The following is a 21,312-nucleotide window of genomic DNA, read 5'->3' on the forward strand; positions in this document are numbered from 1 at the left end:
ATTATATAGCAAATTAAAGACAGTTACATTCTGTATGTTCCTTCTAGATTTGAAAAATAGGTTTTAAAGGCTTGTCAAAGTTTAGAAGAAAAAACCTTTCCATTAAAAAATCTTAGCTTAAAAAAATCATTTAAGACACCTTTTTCGGATCCAGGGTACTAATAAAAAGATTACAAATATACTACAATTTGACCAAGAAGACTCCATGAATATGCTGCTTTTGAGCATGCAACACCACTGACATCTGTCAAGTTCCAGGTATCAATGTATCCCAATTCCACCATGGTCCCTCCATTTCCTCACCGCTTACCCCCATCCCCACCCTACCACCCCTATTAATAACATTATAAAAAAAGGTAAAATCTAAGAGTTAGTGGCAAAAATCTTTCACAGTAAACCGTTAAAGAAAACTTTTTTTATTGTGGTCACATTTGCCAAGTGATTCCTCAGTCGACGGGGCCCTGAAAGATGAGCTTGACGCAGTTGCGCTCCCCGGAGAGCTGGGCGGCGCAGAACGGGCAGGCGGCGTGGAACGCGTGAGTCCCGTGAGGCAGAGGGATCTGGGACCAGTATCTGGCGGATTTCTCAGAGCACACGTGTCCACACGGGGTGAAAGCGTGCGTGGGGGGCCCGGCGTCCACGTAAAACCCAGCCTCGCAACCCAACCACAGAGGCACGTAGGGGCCGACGGTTCTGCACATGGGGCACTCGCGCTCGTTGGCTTCCGTGTCGCTGCGGTGACCCCAGTTGTGGTAGCCGTGCACGTGGCCGCAGCTGAGGTACGCCCAGGGCTGCTTCTCCTCCACCACGTCCTTGCGGTTGATGCTGGGGAAGGCCAAGGTGTTCAAGCCCACGGGGCACTGGGGCCGGGCGGCGTTGATCTCCTGCCGCAGAGCCTCGATGTGTTTCTGCGTCGGCGTGTGCAGGAGTCCGTCCGCCGTTCTCCACAGCAGAGTGGCCCCGCACAGGTCGATCAGGGAGCCGTCCTGAAGGATGTTGGTCTCGTTTTCTACCTGGTGGTAGGACACAAGGGGAGGATGTTTAGCCCGAGAGCTTTTTACAGACATCGTTTTCGGCATTAAGTTCTAAATGTTATTGAATTCTGTCCTGAATCCACCTCACCTCCTAACCTCCATCTAGGATTACAACGAGCGCTGGTCTCTTATTCTGTGCTTGTACACATTGATTGTACAAATTGCAAGTTGCAGTTGCAATACAAATTATTATACACAGTCTTTGGGCCGCTGAGCATGCATTTTTTTTCTCCAATATTGATTCTCTGTGCCTTTGTCATATTTCAGTAAGTCCTGATAGACTGAAGAAAAGACGTGCCGTTCCCCGAGGGCTGCATTAGCAGATTCTCTCCTGGAATTCTTTGCCCACACAGACTGAGACGGAAGCTGTTCACACAGAAATAAAAAAAAAGTCCATTTTGGACTAAAAACTGCCACCCAGGCCAGCTGTCCTGCCTTTCAATTACCATTTTTTTCTGGGGTTGTGGCAAGGGTCAAGCATTTTGCAGAAGCACGAACTCCCAGAGCGTGCCTCAGCAGTAGCACAGGTACTTGCATGGCTCAGCACTGCAGCAGACAGAATTACCAGTTGAATTTCTCAGGTGACAAATCTGAAGCCACACAGGCTCATCTTATGAACAATTACCCACCTCACTCATTAGGCCTTTTATTTAATGAGGTATTCCAAGCAAATACAGCCCCAGCGTGCACTGCCTAAAGGCTTCACTCTGATTAAAAGGAGGTACTTAAAACATTTTCAAGGGATTATGCCAAACACACGTTGTACTTGACTGAAATATTCTCTAATGTCACAAACATATAAGCAATCTGTGCTTTTGGTATCAGTTCATTAATGATGAAGATATGTTTAAAAGGCTCTTCATAAAATTAAAGAGAAAGACAGACCTACTGCCTGGCTTTATGCACAGAAAGTATGCAGAAAACACCACTAATGCAGAACAAATAGCCAAATACAAACAAATACGTTAAGTAGGTCACATGAAGTCATCACATCTGCCTAAGAATACTATGAATGACAACTAATTTAGCATTTACATTTTAATCCAGTTTAAATTCACAGATTAACTGTGGATCATCCTTGCACAAAACACCTCAGTGGTACAATACAGACTACAGATAAGAGGTCACCAGTGCAACCAGTAATTCCAGCAGAAAAATGTAGTGGTTCAAGTAGAGATGAGAGAAGCCTTCATCTGATGCTCTTTTCAGATAATTCCTTCACAAACAGCAAAGCAAAAAGCTCCCTCCTATGCAACGTGTTCAATTCATTATACAGCCTGCATTTGGTTTTATGAACCCAATCAACGAATACTGATCACATCAATACCAGTGTGCCATGCAATTTTATTTAAATGAGAATTCAACTCATTTTGGATGCAGGGAGGGGGATTCATTTGTTTTGCTGTGCCTCTCTTTAGCAGCACTAAAAAGGTGTTTTGCTAACCATGTACAAAGGCTGCAATTGCCACATCATCTGTCCAGGTCCCCAGGCAACGTTTTCCTGCCACCATCAGTGTGACAAAGCAATTTATGTCCTGCAGGGTGTCTGCTGAAAGCAGAACAGCCCAACTCCATTGCCCTAACTCTTTCAGCAGTCAGCTTCCTGCAAAGCCAATGGCAGAGTTGCAAAGTCAGTTCATTGAACTTCTCTCCTGGTTTTGTGTGTCACATGTCCTTGGCAGCCGAAATCTCTCACTTCTGGGAAAGGCAAAGCCTCTCCTGCCTCACGGGAGAAAACAGGAATATACTTCCAGGGCTTCTCTTATCTTCCCAGTGGCAGGTTAATCAAACAGAAGCTGCCTTACCCAAACTGCTTTTGCACAAAGGTGGACTCTTCTGGCAGTACTGCAAAAGACAGCTCCGCATGCAGCAACTTCCAGACATCCCCAAGCTCAGAAGAACATTTCAAAGCTTGAGATTCCAGAGCAGAGTTTATTTAGCCTTTACACTCAGTGCTACTTCAGTTGGAAAAGTGGCATTAGCTAGTGCTCTCCCATACAATCAGTAACAGAAGAGCAGTGCAAAACCTGCCCTAGCACACAGATTTGGATGTTTGCAGTGCCCACTACTCAGGGACAGTCACCCTGCACCTGCCTCCATCCAAAGCCAGAAAAACAAGTACCCCCTGATTAACATGAGTTACTGTAACAGTGGTGGGAGTTTTGCACCACTTATTTAGTGACTTGTCTCAGTCTCTTCTGCCTTCACTCATAGCCAGGATTAAAAAATACACAAAGGAAACAGATTTTCTCATTTTTGAGCTTGGTTGTTTATTAAATCTTATCTAAAGTACAGAAAGTTCGGCAGCACTTCTAACCAGAAATGAGCAAAATGGAGAGAAATCCAGCTAGCTACAAGATCTCCTAAAGCTAAACGGTCCAATAGAGAAATAACACCTTTATTATTTAACCTTTTAACTAAATAACTAAATTCCCATAACCCTCAGTGTGATGCTGACTGACCAACCAGAAACCATGAAGGAGGAGCAGGAGGAGGAAGAACACCAAGAGACACCATCCAGAATCCTCCATCTTGTCCCACACCTATATATTATAAACTATGTGTATAGTATATATACCATATTCTAAAAAAATTCAAATTTAAAACCCTTTACCATGTGAAATCACACACTTGTATTTAACTACACACCCATGATTTGAACTCCATCACTCAAATTTGGAAGCCTTCTCCAAGGCCTCAGGTCAAAAGCAGTGCTCTCCAGGGAGTCAGTGCCAGAAAGCACAGAAAGCTCAAAACCCCCAGGTTTCTGGGATCCAACAAGTTACTTCCCACTTACCAGTTTGCCCCTCTGCTGAGCAGACCTGGTCTCCCGGAGCGTGTACACGTCCCCACAAACTGAGATCTCCCTCCACACTCCAGGCTTGGACTCCTCTGTGAAGCCTCCTTTGGGATGCATGACCAGCACCCCATTGGTTGTCAATCCATCCATGTGGCCATCGGGGTTTTTCCACTTGGCTGCTTTTTCCTACGTGTGACAGTCACAGTGACTATCAGAAATACATCAAACCAACCTAAAGAAAACCCACTAACAGTTACTAAAGTGCAGCTTCATTGTTGAAGACAATTATGACCACGAGTCTCTGCTGGTGATAACTCAGGCACATAAAACTGCAGTTTCTACTTAACATTGCAGCAATAAAAGTCTAATGACAATACAAGTTATCAACCAAGTACAAGGAGATTTGGGGGCTTGAAAGTAACAGAATAGAAACCAGCTTGCTCATAACATCATTATTAGCAGTACTTACACCAAGAAATATATTTTTAGATGAGTCAAAGCCAGCTGCAAAGATCCTTGCTGTGTATGGTGGGCTCCTGTCACAAACAATCCTGCAGGCAAATCGGGAGATGGTGCTCTGGGTAATCTGGGCTTCATCATTATTTTGATTTCCTGAAATAGTGTCTGTTACTACAAAGTCTATGGGGCTTTCTGTAGACCTCCCAACCTGCAAAAAAAAAAAAAAAAAAAAAAAAGATAATGGTGTAACTAGAAATACCCACAGAAATATGAAGCATTGAGGACACCGTTTTGCCAAGTTAATAATGACGACATCAGTAAACTTCTGTCTACTGAATTTTTGGATGGCTAACCTACATTTCCACGGAGACTAACCTGCATTTCCACATTTGTCCTAGGCAGAAATACATCACGGACATGGAATGACAGATTTTCACTTACCACAAGTGATACTCATGCTTGCCTGAAATAAATCAGCACATCTGATCTGCTTGATAAGAGTATTGTCATCAAAAACAGTATTATCACCTTGCTATTTCCTCATCCAACCACAGCAAATTATCTGCCACTACATTCTGCAAGTTAAGAAAATGCTAGCTTGGATTGACGAGTTTTATTCATGTTTTTCAGTTCCAAATATATTTGCTATGAAAATAAAGGACTTTTTTTTTAGATCCAGAACTAGGTTATTTTGATATGTCATAACAAAGAGCTACCCACCTTCATGTTCTCAGGATTTGTAGTCCCTGAAAGAAGAATTTTCAGGCAAAACCCACCATATGATGAGATCTATTCCTAATCATGGACATGCATGACTAACAGAATTAAAAACCTTGCCTGAGTTGAGCAGAAATGAAACACACTTATCACTAGACAGGAAGATTTTTCTATCTTGTCAGCTAAAAATTTCAATTCTAAATCTGGAAACATCTGGGACAGAAAACTTCATGCCTGCATTGATGGAAGGATCTGACTGCCAGACAGTGAGGTTTTATCAATATTTCTACAGGCAAATTAGTGTTACACCAACTTTGAGCTTAACTGGGCAAGTGGAGCTGAGGAACAAGAAGTGGAACAGAGTATTAATTTTACAGACACCTTGTGACCAAACAGAATTAGGAATACTCTTCACGTGAAGCTACCTTCAGTATCAGGTATCTACATTGATATTAAACACCCTCCTCACTAAACACGATCTCATTGTCTCCCAAGAAGTTCCATTCTGCTCAGATCTTGCTCCTGACAACCAGCTATGGGGAGCCATGTATGGCTCCATCATTAACAAACATGCCTGCAAACTAAACCTGCTTTATGTTCAAGAGTCAAGGAAATTAATATTATCAACACCTAGGCAGTGTAACAACTGGATTGACAGAAACAGTACAGGGATCTCTCCTGTACTTCTCTCCTGCTTCAAGCTCTGCTTTGCAAGGTTTCACTCTAACACCTGTCAGAATTTGTGTCTCCAATGACACATCCAGTTAGTGTCTCCTGTATCACAGGACTCAGCACAAGCAGAAAATTGGATGAGCTCCGTGCACAGGAAATACTCAACGAGGCCTAATCAAAACTCTACATTTCAATTTCTCACAGAAAGTGTCTACTAGAATACCCAAGAGACAGAGTTTAGAAACTATTTAATACGAGATATTTCTGATTAATATAACTTGACAACTTGAAGTTAAATCTTACAAAGTAATATTCTTCTTCCTTTTAGAGTATTACTTCTACCAGGCTTCTATTTCCCATCCAAAGCAATTCCTGCTAAGAGTCAGCACTAAGCAGCAGCAGCAGGAACCTCATGAATAACTTTTGACTATTCTCTATCTGTACGTGGAGTCTCTTGAGGGATAATCAATAACAAATATGAAATTAATTTGTTCATAACAAGTTTCTGCCTCTTGCAGTCTCTGAAATAGATCATTCTCTCAAAGCTTTCAGATGCAATTAGAGAACAATCTGCCTCATTTTTCCTTAAAGGATGACAAAGCACACAAGTGTGTGCTCCCAGCCTTACATCCCACTAATCATTCACCGTGAAATTCAAATGTTTGGATATAACCATTAAGATCTATAAAAAATGCATGTATGTACTTTTCTTAAATCTCTAGAATGATATGTAGTATTTTATATAAACACTTAAGTACTTATCTCATTTGTGTCAACAAGTACGTCTATGCAAAATAAAATATTTTAAATATTTGGTTTTCTTTCCTTTTCAAGTTGCGAAAGCCTTCTAGAGGATCAGTCTCATATATTGTGCTACTTTTAAGCATTTGAATTTATTTGAAGAAGTGGCCTTCAAAATCTGCCAGTTTTCTCAAGTTCTGTATTAAATCAAGACTTTGAGTTTGAGATTACCTGAAAAGCAAGTGCCTGAGGAATAAATGAAAAACTCGGTGCTATCAACATCCACCCTCCAAAACTTTTAACTCATCTGTCACTACGGACCGAGTCCATTATCCAGATCTGCTCTTTACACACTTCATTACTCATTTCTCTCCCCTTTTCCTCCACAGCACAGAAGACTTTCTTATTTCTAGCAATTTGTTGCTGTATTTTGGGACCCTTCTTGTTAACTGTGTCATATGATTTCCCTAAGTTACTTCCAAGGAGAACCCATAAATGTGCCAGGTGCTGCAGAGGCAGCCAGCGTTGTGTCCTCTGCAGGTGATTGTTAAAAGCTGTGTGAGAGGCAGGCAGTCCCTGGCTTTGCTGTCAGTAAAACACTGCTCCTGACAAGGCAAAGCCTGCCAGCACAGAATTTAACAGCTGCAGCTTCTTGGGCTTCAACAGAATTTCACTCTGGTGAGAGCGAGAATTGGATTCTGCACCTTCTGAAGGGCTGTTCTTCAGGAAAAGGAAAAAAAAAAAATCAATGCTTTGTATTGAATGTACCTGCTTCTTGTATAAACTTGTAGTTATTTAGGGTAGGAGCTGCACATTTTGGTTCTTTGCAGTGGCATGAACAAGCATAATCAACCCATTCTCACCCCATCAAATCATGAAAGAACAGGTTCAACTTCGCTTAATGCATCGTCAACAGAATGCTTAAACTCTGAAGAAAATCTTCATTTATAGCAGCACGTGGATATACAGCATATAGAACTCTATATAGCATACAGAATCTGGGAAATGCCAGAGGAACACATTTGTACATTCTTTTCCTAATTAAATGAAGAAATCTGACCTGGATGTCACCAAGACAAAGGTGCATAGCAGCATTTGCACACAGATTTCTTAATACAGTTACATTTTAAAAACCCCCCAAAACCCCAAACTACAAACAACACAGCAGAACAACTCAAGAAGCACAGTGGGAATAAAGAACAAAAAGCCAAGTGATTTGCCCAGGATAACACAAGTCAACTGCAGTCAAAGTGGGGCCTCAAGGCTCAGGATAATCCTGTGCTCCAGGAATTACCCTTCCCTTTTCAATTTCCACATCCTACACAAGCCAGGAACACATCTGAAAAGAAAACATCAAACTCCAAGGACTGTCTGACCAACAATGAAATTCTGCTCCGTGGATCAACAGACACAAGTTTTGTCATCATGTACCACAGGGCTGCACTAAACATCCTCAAGCAACTTTTCTCCAGCAGATTTGTGAGAACAGTTAAAATCTAATATAAAACCAATATAAATAATGGAAACCTCTCCAACTGCTCTGTCACTGTTTCAGTGGGGAATTACTGCCACAGTCCTTCAGACCACTCCTGTTTCCATTCTCCCCTGCAGACAGCATGCATGGAATGCAATCCTCAGAAACCTGAACCAGGGCACAGCACGCGAGGTCACACTGAGATCAAGTCACAGCATCAAGACTGAAATGGTGTCTTTTACCCCCAAAAAAGCTGTACCCACCACTAGGACATTATACAACAGATGTCTATACAGTATGCCCAGAAAAAAAGCAGCTGTTCTGCAACTCTTTATTTATTTTTTTACTGTACTCAAGAAGGGGAAAAAAAATCCAGCTTTCAAAAATGGCTTTTCAAAATTTATATATAGAAAAAAAAATTACTGTAGCTACTCAAGAGCTAAACAAGCATCACACAGTAACCCCAATGGATGGGTTACATTTTTCTGTCACTAGTCAACACAGAAAAACCTATTCCAGCTCACCCTGGCTGTTCAATCCTTCATTCTGCAGCAAATGAATAAGACTGGGTTTTAATCAATTCCTGTTTGGACCTAATAGTTTCAGCCACACTGGGAAAATTTAATATATAGCAAAACACAGAAGTCAAGAGAAGAAAGGATATCTCCAAAGAGTTATTTCCTCCCTGTCAACAGCACTCAGCTGCTGACCCTTCTAAATATGAAAGGCTGAATGAGGAGGGATAACAATTCCTGGTGAGATGCTCTAATTGGAGGTCAAGGATAACACAGACCTGACCAGTGTAGAATGAAAAAAGGTTGTTTGGCATGTTTGGGTTCCCCAAGTTTGAAATCTGAGTTGGCACAGAATTTCTGCTCTCTCTTCTTATACATAAAAATAATCATGGCACAAGAAAATCACTGAGGTTACCAGAATGTTAAATGAAGCAGAAAAGCACCAGTGCAGGCAGGGGACACTGAGCAGGTACTGGACAACAGATGGGAGCTTAGAGAAACTCATGCCAGTCCCCTACAGCACCTGAGAGATCTGCACACCCCTCAGGAACAGTTTCTCATTTATCACTGGTTTGTCTCCCTTACTGCCCAGATCCTTTTTTACCTTCCTCCTTCCCCATCCCATGTTCTACACTCCTTCCACTTCCTCTTTATTCCAGCTACGTGATGAACTGGAGGATGGTGGGTTTAATTCTGTGCTCATGCATGAATCCAAACAGAGCACACATTTCTCTCCAGTACTGCTTGTCTTTGGAGAAAAGGCAGAGTACAACTATAGGAGTAAATCAGTAAGAATATTAACAGATGCTGGTGTGGGTTTGCAAAGAGCAGAATAATGCAAAATTTCCAAGTGCTTCCATATTAATGCAGCTGGGTCAGACTCTGGAAATCCCACAGGTCACAGAGACAACCCAGAGGATAACACAGAACTGGGCTTCCTTACGTTGCTTTAGAAAAACAATCCAAGTATTTCAGAGCCTTACCTGAAACATGTCTGTATCTTTATCATGAATATATTCCACTATAACTGTCTGGCTTCTGGATAATGTGAAAGAGATACTGTGGTGACCTTTTGCACTGATTGCCTGGTGGGTAAAAAAAAAAAAAAAAAGTCCATTACACACAAAAATACTGTAATCAAATTCATTTTGCTACATAAACACCTTTGCTATGATCAGGAAAAGCAGTGTATTGTAACACTTTATTAGAAGGTTGGGTAAACACATACAATAGCATTTCTTTTGTTTGTTTTTAATGGAAATCTCCAAGCTGCATTTGTTTGTTTCTACTTCAGAAGCACGCAATACTTACCATTTTCACAGTTTGGACTCCAAACACCTTTTCTCCCTGAAATGATATTCAATGCCTAACCCTTGTAGCAACTTCCTAGAAAAGGAAGTTTGGGAGTTGAGTGAGTTTTGGCTTGTTTCTTTTTAAAGTAAGTGAGCAACAGAACTGATTTCCAGTTAAAAGCCAGGACTTCAGATTAAGCAAATTTGTGGTTGTATCAGAAAGAGCCCAGTAATTTTATATAACTGGTGATAAAATCCAAACACTTTCAGTGTGGTTTTCCTCATTAAAGGGTACTTCTTACTACCTGTCCAAGTAGATTGTAGACTGGTGTCTACAGATATGGATTTAGCATCAAAGATTAAATACTATTTCAGTATTTAAAAGAAGGCAAGAGGAAGAAGAAGAGGACAGCTCCTGTTTTCTGCTTTAACCCACCAAGATTGAGGGAAACGAGCTGAGAAACTGAATCTCTTGGCTAACAGGGAAATAGATGTAAATATAAAGGTCCATATAACCACACACAATTCTGGAAGGTAATAACTGTTACTGCTCAGAAAACACTTTGCAGACACTTAAGCAATGAATTAATAGGTTAATTAAGGCTTTCTCCAGTTTTCAGCTCGGAGAATAATTTTCTCCAAGAGGTTCTCTCACTTGCTCCATTCCTTTGTTCTGCTTTTCACCTAAAGAATTCACAGATAGGGATTATTAAACTAAACAACTAAGTATATTCTACTCATCTGCCTGCCATCTCTCACAAAAGCCTAAATTATGCCAAAGCTCCATCAATTATTGAACAAATCATTAAAAATCCTTCTGAATGCTGGAGGTATTAAAAACATCTATATGCACACTAAAAGCCTACTAAGGGTTAGCAAGAGTATTTGACACAGAATTATTGAAAACGCGTAATGGAAGAATTGTTTTTTGCAAGCCTCCTGCATTTTCAACCAGACAATGCTTTTACAACGTGCCTCCTGCTGGAAGCTCTAGCACCTGGTCTAGTGGAAAACATCTTTGCCAGTGGCAGTGGGGTGGAACTGGATCATCTTTGAGGTCCCTTCCCACTAAACCATTCAATGATTAGGCAAGAGGACCTTTCCCAGTACTTCTTTCTTGCAATAAAGCTTTTAACAAAACTTGAAGACAAAGTCTAGTAATTGTAACAGCTAAAAAGTGATGTAAACACACTTGGTAATCATTCTGAATTTCACTGATTATTTACAGTGTTTTGTAGTAACCACTACAGTGGCACACAGCTGCAAGAACAAATGGCAGCAAGATGCAGTTTGGATTAAATCACTAACACTCTGTGACCTGCCAGGACACTGAGCTGTAGTCTCAAAAGTTTTTCCTCTGTGCCTGTTTGACAACGAAGGAAGGGATCTCAAACCCTGGGGAGGTCTCAGGTGGTCCTAGGATATAAAAGAAATAAGTGACAAACAGGAGACCCTTACACCTTAAGTTTTAGGCTTAAGAGAGCACTAATCAGTTCATACTCATGTCACCAGAGATCACCATTTCCACCAACAGAAAGCAATAGCTTTCATACACAGAATTTCACTCGTTTCCACAAAACTCTGTTGCAGCTGGAATAAAGCAGAGGACAGACTGTAAATGTGACAGTCCTGACTGCAGCTCCTGCCACTCTGGGCAGCACTGGCCACCAGCATCCAGGCAAAACTCCCAGGCTGGGACATGTGCCCCAAGATCATGCTGGTGTCAGACAAGCTTCTGGATTACATGGAAGCTTTGGTGAGAACCCAAGCTGAAAGTTTTAAGGTCTGATGGAAAAAACACAAAGGGAAACACAAGGATTTCCTGAATTACTGAGTAAGGTCGTGCCCTACGCCTACAGAGCTCAGGGCTTAGATATATTAATATTACTGACCAGGGTCAGTATGTCCTCTGAAATTCCAGGGTAGGACATAATCTTCTTTTCTGTGTGTGCTCCTATCCCCTCCCAACTTCTCTTCCCCTCCTCTTTGTTTTCCATTATTTACACCCAGTTATTTTCAGTGAAGAAAAGCTACATTTAATTTCCTGGAATTGTGTAATCAGTTTGGACAAAGCCAAGAACATTATGAGAAATGTTTCAACTTGTGTGCTTTCACAGCCTGCTCAATACCAACAATTCCTCTAATTCAGACACTTTACTAGTATTTTAAGTGCTGGTCTCAAAACAATTGGCCACTTCCAAGTCAAAAAAAGAAAAAAAAAAGTGACAAGTAACTATTTCAGGAACTAAACGAAACAGTGGAAGTTAAGACTCCCAATAAAAAACTACTGTGACTGGAATGCAGACACAGGCAAAATGATGAAGGATTTTGACTGCTTGAGGAAATATAGAACCACACTACTACAAGTCCCAAAAGAGTCTGGAGATTGATTGCACAAATCTGGGGGTTTTTTGCAACCAATACAGTGAGTTTGCCCTTTTAACTGCTTTTAGCATTCGAATTTCCAGACTGTTTTTCCTGTCAGCAGGATTCCCCCCTCAAAACCCCCTGATGCTATCACATAATTGCCTTGGTGTAGCAACTGAAGTTGTGAGAGAAGCCCTGACTCCCACAAGAATTACAGCAGCTTCACAAGTTCTAGGAGATAAATTCAGAGTTTTAGGCTGGACAATACCATGTCCACCTTCCAAGCAGGAAACAGGACAAGGGAGAACAAGAAGCAGGCACTAAACTCTACCTCTGTCTCTTCACCTTCACTCCAATGCTGCCAAGATCCACCAGGGCAATACTGAGTATTTTCAAAGCTTTTTCTTAGAATCCACTACGCTTTTGAGTGAGTGGAACTGTAGAATTGCTGTAGTTTTAAAACACCTGCAAGATCATCAAATCCAACTGTAAATCCCAAGGTTGTGGTTTCATCTGAGTAGTCATGGAAGGGAAACTTTCCTTCAGGCACACTTCCAGCATTTTGGACTCCTTTACTCTTCCCTGCACTTACTATGAGCAGTTTGTTCCTATTTTTCAGGTACTTAAAAGTTTAATGAAAATTATCATGTGAACAGGGGAAAAAAAAAAATAAAAAAAACCCTGAATTTATTTCCAGCAGATACAAATGCTGGAAAAACCTGGCTATCATCCACAGCCTGAGTATACCAAGCCAGTCCAAACCATGTGCTCCAGGCTGGCCATAGCACATCCCACCTCTTGTCCAGTGCTGGTGGGGAAGCACAGGCAGGGTGAATTCAGCTGCCTACACAGCAGCTGGTTTTATGCATTTCACTGTCTCAAGGTGCTGAGTTCAAGAAACTCCCTTTGGAGGAAACAGAGCAAAGTGAAAATGAACTGACCAAAACCCTGATGGAGAAATAGGGGCAACAAACAGCAGCAAGAGATTTTTCCAGAGTAATTCCACTGCTAGCAACAATGTCCACAGTGGGGCTGAGGGATTTTTAAAAGTCTAAATGCCAAACAAAAGCAGTAAGGAAACCCTGAGTGCCATATTCTACCTGGCATGAAGGGACAGATATGCCCAGCGCTTTTCCAAGACAGAGCTCATGTTTGTACAGCCATCCTGCCATCCATCCATCCATCCATCCCGCCATCCATCCCATCCATCCATCCCGCCATCCATCCCATCCATCCATCCCGCCATCCATCCATCCCGCCATCCATCCATCCCGCCATCCATCCATCCATCCCGCCATCCATCCCAGCCATCCATCCATCCATCCATCCCGCCATCCATCCCAGCCATCCCGCCATCCATCCCGCCACCCATCCACCCATCCCGCCACCCATCCACCCATCCCGCCACCCATCCACCCATCCCGCCACCCATCCCATCCCGCCATCCATCCATCCCGCCATCCATCCCGCCATCCATCCCATCCATCCCGCCATCCATCCCATCCATCCCGCCATCCCCATGGGGTTTCCCAGATGGAGGCTCCAAGCCCTGCTGTGTACTGAGCCTGCTCTTAAGGTGAGCAGGAAGATTCCTCCCTATTGCTCCAGGCAAACCCCACAGCTCCCCCCACTACCTCAAGATTTGTGTTCAGGTGATTTTGGATCAAAATTGCCTGATTTTAATAGAGGCTGAAGGGACAAGGACCGTGACCCCACAATAACATGGCCCAAGCAAATGTTCCTTTCTAGTTTTTATTTTTCATTTTTTCAGCTTTGCTAGTAGCTCAAGTTTCCAGTTATATCCTTCCTGCTGGCTGGAATTTCACTTGGCCTTGGTCCTTCCCCTGCCTCCTTCCACACACTTTTTCATTCTTGTTCCTTTCTCTCCGTTTTGAGAACAAAACCTCGTTCCAGCACTTTGCCCTCACAATCAAAGCAGCAGCTAAAGGCTATGACTTACAAATCTGTCAGGTCTCAGAGGAGCCAAGATCAAATAGAGATCAAACAGAGTCTGCTTTCCCAGCAGCAACACTGCAACTCTGCCAGCCCCTGGAATATCTCAGTCCATCTGAATTCTTTGCTTTCCACTCACTTCCCTGGAAAGGTGGATGCTATCAGTTTTATTATCATTTCAAGAAGTGAGAAAGTTGGATTCCCTTACCCCATGTAAAGTCACCTCGTAGATAAAAGGAAGAAGAATATACAAGGGCTGTATTTAAAACCAGTGTTTCTTAGTGGTCTGCTTTTTTAGAAAAGATACAGAAAAAGGAGGGAGCAAAACTAGGAACTTAACAAATCTTCAACAGATTATCCCCAAGAGCAGAAATGGCTCTTTAGCCAGAATTTCCACCTTTTTCTCCTACCCTGAATTTACATCTGCGCTCAGCCAGATGTTCCCTATCTAGGACCATGTCCTGGTGTGTCACAGCAGAGCCCTGCACACTGACAGTGCTGCTCCTTCCCCTCAGTCACCTCCCAGCCCCAGAGTTCAACAACAGGTCAGGGGCTCACGGCACCATTACATCAACTTAACACTATTAAGTCAAACCTTCCGTGTCAGGAGCGTGTCAATGAACTACAGAAGCAGATCCCAAAATTTTCAGAGCCTTTAGGCTGCTGCTTGCAAAGCTTGCAGGGAACAAGTCTAATCCACTTCTAGAAATAGAGATTTTATTGCTTCCTCCTGGCTTGTAAACCATGTTTCCAAGGAATGAAAATAAAAAAAATAATCTCTGCATTTGGAAATTTAAAATTAACCATTCCCTTGTGCCAGGTGAGCTCCCCAAAGATGGCAAGAGGGGCTTAATGTTATTACGGTCACCAACTCTTGTGCACTATAGCAGAAATAAAAGCTAAAATCCATTAAGAAAGAGGCAGATGTCTCACAGGAAGGGCTGCTTCATCAGAACAGGAGTTTTAGTTTAGTTAATTAGGTTGGATTAGGACAATAAAATGATTTATGGGAACACTTTAGTTTTCTTTGTTGGTAGTCGAGCTGACCGACACCACAGTGACGTGTTTAAAATTAATGACAGCAGAGCCTCCACGAGTTAAAATGCTCTCAGACTTGGCTGCCAGCCTTCCATTGCTTTTATAAAAAGAGAACACAAGAGACACTCAGGGATGTCAGACAAAAGATCTTGCAACTTAAAAGGAAGCTTTAGCCAGCAAGGAAGGAAGCCTTCAAAAGCAAAAAACACATCCCATTTCCACTGGATTTTTTGGACAGATTGACTGCCAGAGCCAGCAGACTCTGAGATATTGTAAGAAAATGCAACAAAAGCTCGTACGCACCAGCCACTGATATTTTACCCACATCAGAAAAGTATGTCCACCACTTGGGAAGTTTCCCAACAAATTAAGACAAATACCGATTCATAGAACATTAGCTAAAGACTGTTTGCAATTTTACTCTGTCTCAAACCTAGCAGTAATTGCCCAGAATTACTGTTTCTCTAGCACAGCATTTCAATAAATTTACACTGACCTCTGCCTACTGACACAGCTATTATATATATACTGTAATTTTACTACAGCCTTCTGCAGAGAAAGACACATCATTATGGAAACCTAAAGGATTTCATGTGCCTGTGAGAGAGGCTGAAATACCTGTCTCAACCAGAACCACTGGCCCAGCTCTTTTAACTCTGCATCTGCTTCCTGCACAGCTCCACACAAACCCATTCTTCCAGGGTTTTCCCTTTCCTCATAAACATTTTAAGGGCAACAACATCTACGTAGTCACTTTTAAAACGCCCATGTTTACACCTTGTCGGTCTCTAATACTTCAGCTGTCAATATTCTTTTGACAACTAAATGAGTGTTAGGAAATGGCCAAAAAAAAGACCAAGAGCCAGTAAGTAACTGCATGTAGGGAAAGAAATGTGCCACCATCAAGAAATTAAATTTTGTCACTTTGAAATGACCTACGAGTAGCACTGTCTGCAATCCCTGTCACAATGAACGAGTTGAAGCATGCAAATAGCAGGTCACCCACCCCACTTCAATTTACTGAATGCACATCACCCCCCAAAACTCAAGGCTCAGTGACTACACAAAGTCAGCACAGATTGGTTTATTTACACTTCACATTTTTATGGCTTTTGAAGCACTCCCGGGTTTGTTGTACGCACCCTTTCCTGCTGAGGTTGGAGGGGGCAGAAGGGACATCACATTTGTCTCGAGCACATGTCAAAGCCATCTGCTCCAAGTGCACATATGGGGTTGTGTGCTGCCACTAGAGCACTTCACCATTTATCAACTCAACAGGCAGATGTTAAACCATTTCCTCCATTTGCTGAATCTGTGTTGTTTTAGACAACCAGCCAATACCACACACAGCACCCTCTCTAGAGAGGCAGCATCAAAATATGCCATTCCCTAATTCTCTGGTTGGGTACTGCAGCAAGGGAGGAGGCAGAAAGGTACAAGTTCTCCTAGATAAGCTACTGTAAAGCCATGTCAGGGCTGATAAGACACTTGGCTATACTCTGCTTTTCAGAAGAACGTAGAGTAGGCTACTCCTCAAACAAAAGGGAGTATTCAAAACATCTTCAAAATGCACAGGAGGTGTTGGTAAAACTGCATAGATTGAAGTTAGGGGCCCAAACCATCATTTTTGCAGCCACTGACAGGACCAGAGTCTCACTTCATTCCTAGGACTCCTGACCAGCTCTACAAGCCCAGCTGTTCCCCTTAGTAAGTAAAATCAGCTCAAAGTAGACACCAATTTATAACAACATGCACCAACTTTACCACACAGTAGCTCAGGAGCTGCTTTGTAAATCACCAGCTTTTGGTGGTTGTGAACCAACACTTTACAGAACCAACGTAATAAATAATTTTCCTCCCTTTATCTCACTTTTCCACTTTTCTAGCCCTTAAAGACTTTTCTTCTCTCCATTTTCTTCTGTCCATGTACAGTAACATTACATTACAAGTGATCTTCCATCCATCTTTGAAATGATCTGTGTTTTTCCTCTTTTAGTCAGTTTGCTGAATTTACTCCTCCAAACAGACCAGAACCAGAGATGGCTCAGAGACATCACACAAAGCTGCAGCAGTGTCAGATACATCAACTACCCAAAGCATAAGTCATCCTTCCCAAAATCCAGAATGCTCCTCTGGACACATCAGTGCCTGCACGTTGCTCTGACACTATCACAGCTGCTCTAGAATTGCCTGCTGGGAATCCTGTGTTGAGGACAAGAATTTCACATACTTTGGTGCCTCAGGAGACATTTCTGTCTATCACTGTCCTATGCAGAGTTTCATCTGTTTGATAGGAGACCTTAAGAGTTGTTGTATCAGACTGTCAGGTGCATATTTTTGAAAGTTTTGCGATTTTTTTTATATTTGCAGTCAACAATAACTTATCCATACTGTTAAAAAAAAAAAGTTCCCACTACATCTTATTTACTCCAGTAGGGATTCTCTTCATTGTCTTAATTGATCACTACAGACTATATGGGGATCCCCCACTGTATTGCAGGTTAGATTTCCATATTCCAGTATGGATTACAATCAGATTATTAAAATTTTTGGACACCAGTGAGACCCTCCTACATGTGACTTTCTGGAAAGCCAAACTTCTGACCCCAAAACCCCTGGCATTAATTTCCTAAAAGTAGGACTTCTCTAGGAAGACTACAAGCCTATATATTTAAACATGAAGGCATAAACATGATTTTGTCACTGCAGCTGGATCACATCCCCAAAACTCTTGACACACCCACAAAAATATCAGCAATTAGAGAAGGATGCAACAGTGTTTGTAACTGAACATTCTGGTGCCAACAGTCCACAATTCATTTATACACATCAGGAACAAAAGCAGCAGATGCCTGGCTACACTCACGTATTTGGGTATGCCAAGCACACAAAACAGCCACAAATTAGAATCCTTAACTAAAAGCCAGACAAAAAAAAATATAATGATAAAGTCCCCTTAAAGGCTTCTATCAATACACAGCCTGAAAGATTTGTACACTCATCAGCAGTGAATGCTTCTGTAAATCAAAGCACCCTGAGCACCAAGCTGTGCCTGCCTGCCAAAGGAGAGCACATCATAACACCAGGAGAGGCTGCAGATCATTCCACAGCTCCCAGAAACCATGAACTGCATCTCACACGAGTCAGGTTTACATGAACACAGCCAAAGACTCTCCAGACAGCTACCTTAACAGACCTGTTAAGCAGCTGCACAAAACTCTCTCAAGAGGGGGAAAAATATAGCAATTTCTTCTTGCCAAAAAGCCATTCAGCGCTTCTAGAAAGTAGTTACATTTTATAGAGCCCATCGAGGGACAGAAGCTGCTTTCTAGAAATCACACTGTGGAATATTGTCCTGATAGAAGGCACTCTGACAGAACAAACCCAAAAGCAAACAGGTTCTTTTTTACTGGTCTGGGATTGCTACAGGAACTGCAACAAGTAATTGCAAAGTGGACTTTGTAGCAATTTCCTCCCTGGAGACTTCCAATAATAAAAAAAATATCCTACAGAATAGTTCAACTGGTGCTTGATCCAAGTTGGGCAAACTTGACAGTAGCTCTTGGCAAAAGTATGTTAAGCCCACCTTTCAAAGAGAGCATCCTTACTGCAAGGGATTTCTGGGGGCAGAAGGCACAAGACAGGCAAATCTGTAGGATGTATCTCCTACAGGGATGAAAGGGATGATCTGACCTCTTAGCTCACTAACACAAGTTAATAGCCCACATCCTGCACGTGGAAAAATATCACTTTGTGTTTCTTTGGCCCTACAAGTGCACAGTGAACACAGTATTTGTAACCTTTCCAGCTCGCATTTGTACATATCACCAAGCATCTTCCTGGGCAAAGTTCAGAGCTTACTCACATTCCTCACACACAACTTAGTGTATTTAAAAACACACACACGCTGAACTGTGTTTAACTGAGCTACTTACGTGATTTAAGTCAACAAGATAATACACTAAACAGCAGTCAGAATTAAATCCTCATTTATGTGCTGCACGGGAGTTGAAAAATCAACTTGCTACCAAGTGGGAAGCAAGGAGCTTTCCTCTCCACATGTGCAGTTGTCAAGCTCATTTCAAAGCATAAGTGACTGTAAACCCCTCTGGTGCTGTCTAAGTCTGTGCAAAACTGAAAACAAGGCTGGCCCCGATTACCAAATTATCCAATAATTCTAAATTATCCAAGTGAGGAAGGAAAAAAAAAAAAACCCCAAAGCATCTCAGCAGTCAGGAGGTGTTACAGCTCTGGGAGGATGTGGGACCAGTATTGCCTCTCCACCTTGCAAACCGAGAGAGACAGTGAGAAAGCAAATCCCATTCTCAGTCACTCACCAGAACTACAATGAAGTGCTTACAACCGAATTTAGGATTCATTTATCCCAGAATGTTTTGTCCCCGAGTGTTACTCCACAACTTTTAGCATCCAAAATACCAGCACAAGCAACACCAGCACAGGGAGGTTCAGCTGAAAGCCACACATGTAACTTCAGCATCTTCGTGTATTTACTAAACTTCGGTGTGGAATGAGGGACTGGGGAAAACTTCAATATCAACAGCACACTGCTGAGCAAAGCAAGCACTAAAGAACTGGCTGAGAGCACTTGAGCCAAAATACAGGTCACGTCTGCCACTGAACAGCTTTGATGGCAGTGTGGGGCCAAAGAGAACTTTAACAGAGGAGTCCAACACAAGCAGCCACTGCTGGAAATGTGCCACATCCTCAGCCCCTATGCCCAGGGCACAGGGCTCTGCCCCAGCCTTTATAAAACCATGGAACGGTTTAGTCACGTTTCAAACCCCCGGGTGTGAAAGGGCAAGGAGCACAGGGCAATTAAGAGCCAGCAAAATTCAAATCTGTAGACAGGCATTTGACAGAGCAGCCACATCTGCTTGGCTGCCATCAGATAAAGACCACCACAGCCCATTACTATTCTGAGTTGGCAGCAAAATCCCTCCCTTTACAGCTTTGGAATGGAATAAATTTAGCTTACTCTAGATTGTACTGAAGGATATTCTGCAGCCCAATTCCCAGTGTTCAGAGAAAGTAATTAGAGGATTAGTCGCCCCTATTGCTCTCCCTTCCTGTTATTTTCATTGTGTTCTCAAATTCGAATCTTCTGTCGTTTTTCAGTAAGATTGATACAGACAGAGGAGAGGAAGGGAAATTTATTTCCCCAAAATTTAAATCTATCATGCCAGCTTAAAAATTCAAGCCACAAAGATTCATTTTAAAATTTATGATCCTGGAATTTGGGTTTAGCAGGCTGTACTAGATGCATCCACATCAGGAAATTACCACTTATCTTTTCTGCAGTTTATTAAAATTTAAAGCAAGCTTTACAGGCAACTTGCTTTCTATTCATATGTAATGTCAGATAAGAGAACAGCTCATCGGGAGCTGTGCACTTCACACAACATGATTTTACCAGTGATATGATCTGCTTTGCCCCTCTCCAAAACAGGCTGTATCACACAGAAGCAAGGCACAACTCCATCCCATATTAACACTTTTTTTCCCAGCTGTACCTTTAGAAGTAAGGCCCAAATTGTCTGAACACACACACACAAAGATTATAGTACTGAAAATTATATATTTTTTATATTTTTATTTTAAAAATAAAGAGGTAGAGCACAAGACTAGAGTTGCAGGAGAAAAATTATGGGATATGCCACTATTTCTATGAAAAATACAATTTTCCCCAGTGGTAGGTGGTATTTGGGGCTTTATATTGAATAAAACAAACACTGAGTAACTGTCTTAAATAAAGATACAATGCACTTAGCAGGACCACAGCATAAATAAGGCACAGTTTTAATTAGGGTTATAGAATATCCAGTGCTTCCTAGGATAAAACAGCCCACATTTACGTGGAGAACAGGTTTATTAAATCACATACAGCAAAAATCACTTCAAGGACCTTTTTTATTCCCCGCAGCATGCCTGGGTAGAAGTTCTTTACATAAAAATTAATTGTGTTTCCCAATATTAACTGATTTAAAGCATGGTTTTAATTTGGTGTCTTAAACTACTTGATTTCTTAATTCAGTTGTTTAAGCTAGATCTTAACAAGGAGGAAAATCTTTGCTGTGTTGATTCTTCTCCTTTGAATCCCAACCTCATGACAGTTAAGGGTATTTAGCACACAGCACTATCAGGCTGCCCATGATAAAGATGATAAATGTGTTCAATATTATTGCTCAATTTAAGAAAAATTCCTGAATTTACACACATGTTTCTGAGAGCT

The 21,312-nt window shown here is 41.9% G+C and overlaps 1 protein-coding gene across 1 annotated transcript in view; it reads right to left on the minus strand.

Annotated features, from left to right (window-relative positions):
- Window positions 1-391: 391 nt before the first annotated feature.
- PELI2 (pellino E3 ubiquitin protein ligase family member 2) overlaps window positions 392-21,312 on the minus strand; it is a 64,427-nt gene continuing 43,506 nt past the window's right edge. The window contains exons 3-6 of the mRNA XM_062494975.1: window positions 9,396-9,497; window positions 4,304-4,501; window positions 3,832-4,020; window positions 392-1,013 (exon numbers count right to left, since the gene is read on the minus strand). Of these exons, the coding sequence (XP_062350959.1) occupies window positions 447-1,013; window positions 3,832-4,020; window positions 4,304-4,501; window positions 9,396-9,497 (1,056 nt within the window). The 3' untranslated portion in view covers window positions 392-446. The remainder of the gene's footprint in view (window positions 1,014-3,831; window positions 4,021-4,303; window positions 4,502-9,395; window positions 9,498-21,312) is intronic.

The sequence above is a fragment of the Cinclus cinclus genome, chromosome 6 (assembly GCF_963662255.1).
Source record: "Cinclus cinclus chromosome 6, bCinCin1.1, whole genome shotgun sequence".
NCBI classification, from domain to species: domain Eukaryota; kingdom Metazoa; phylum Chordata; class Aves; order Passeriformes; family Cinclidae; genus Cinclus; species Cinclus cinclus.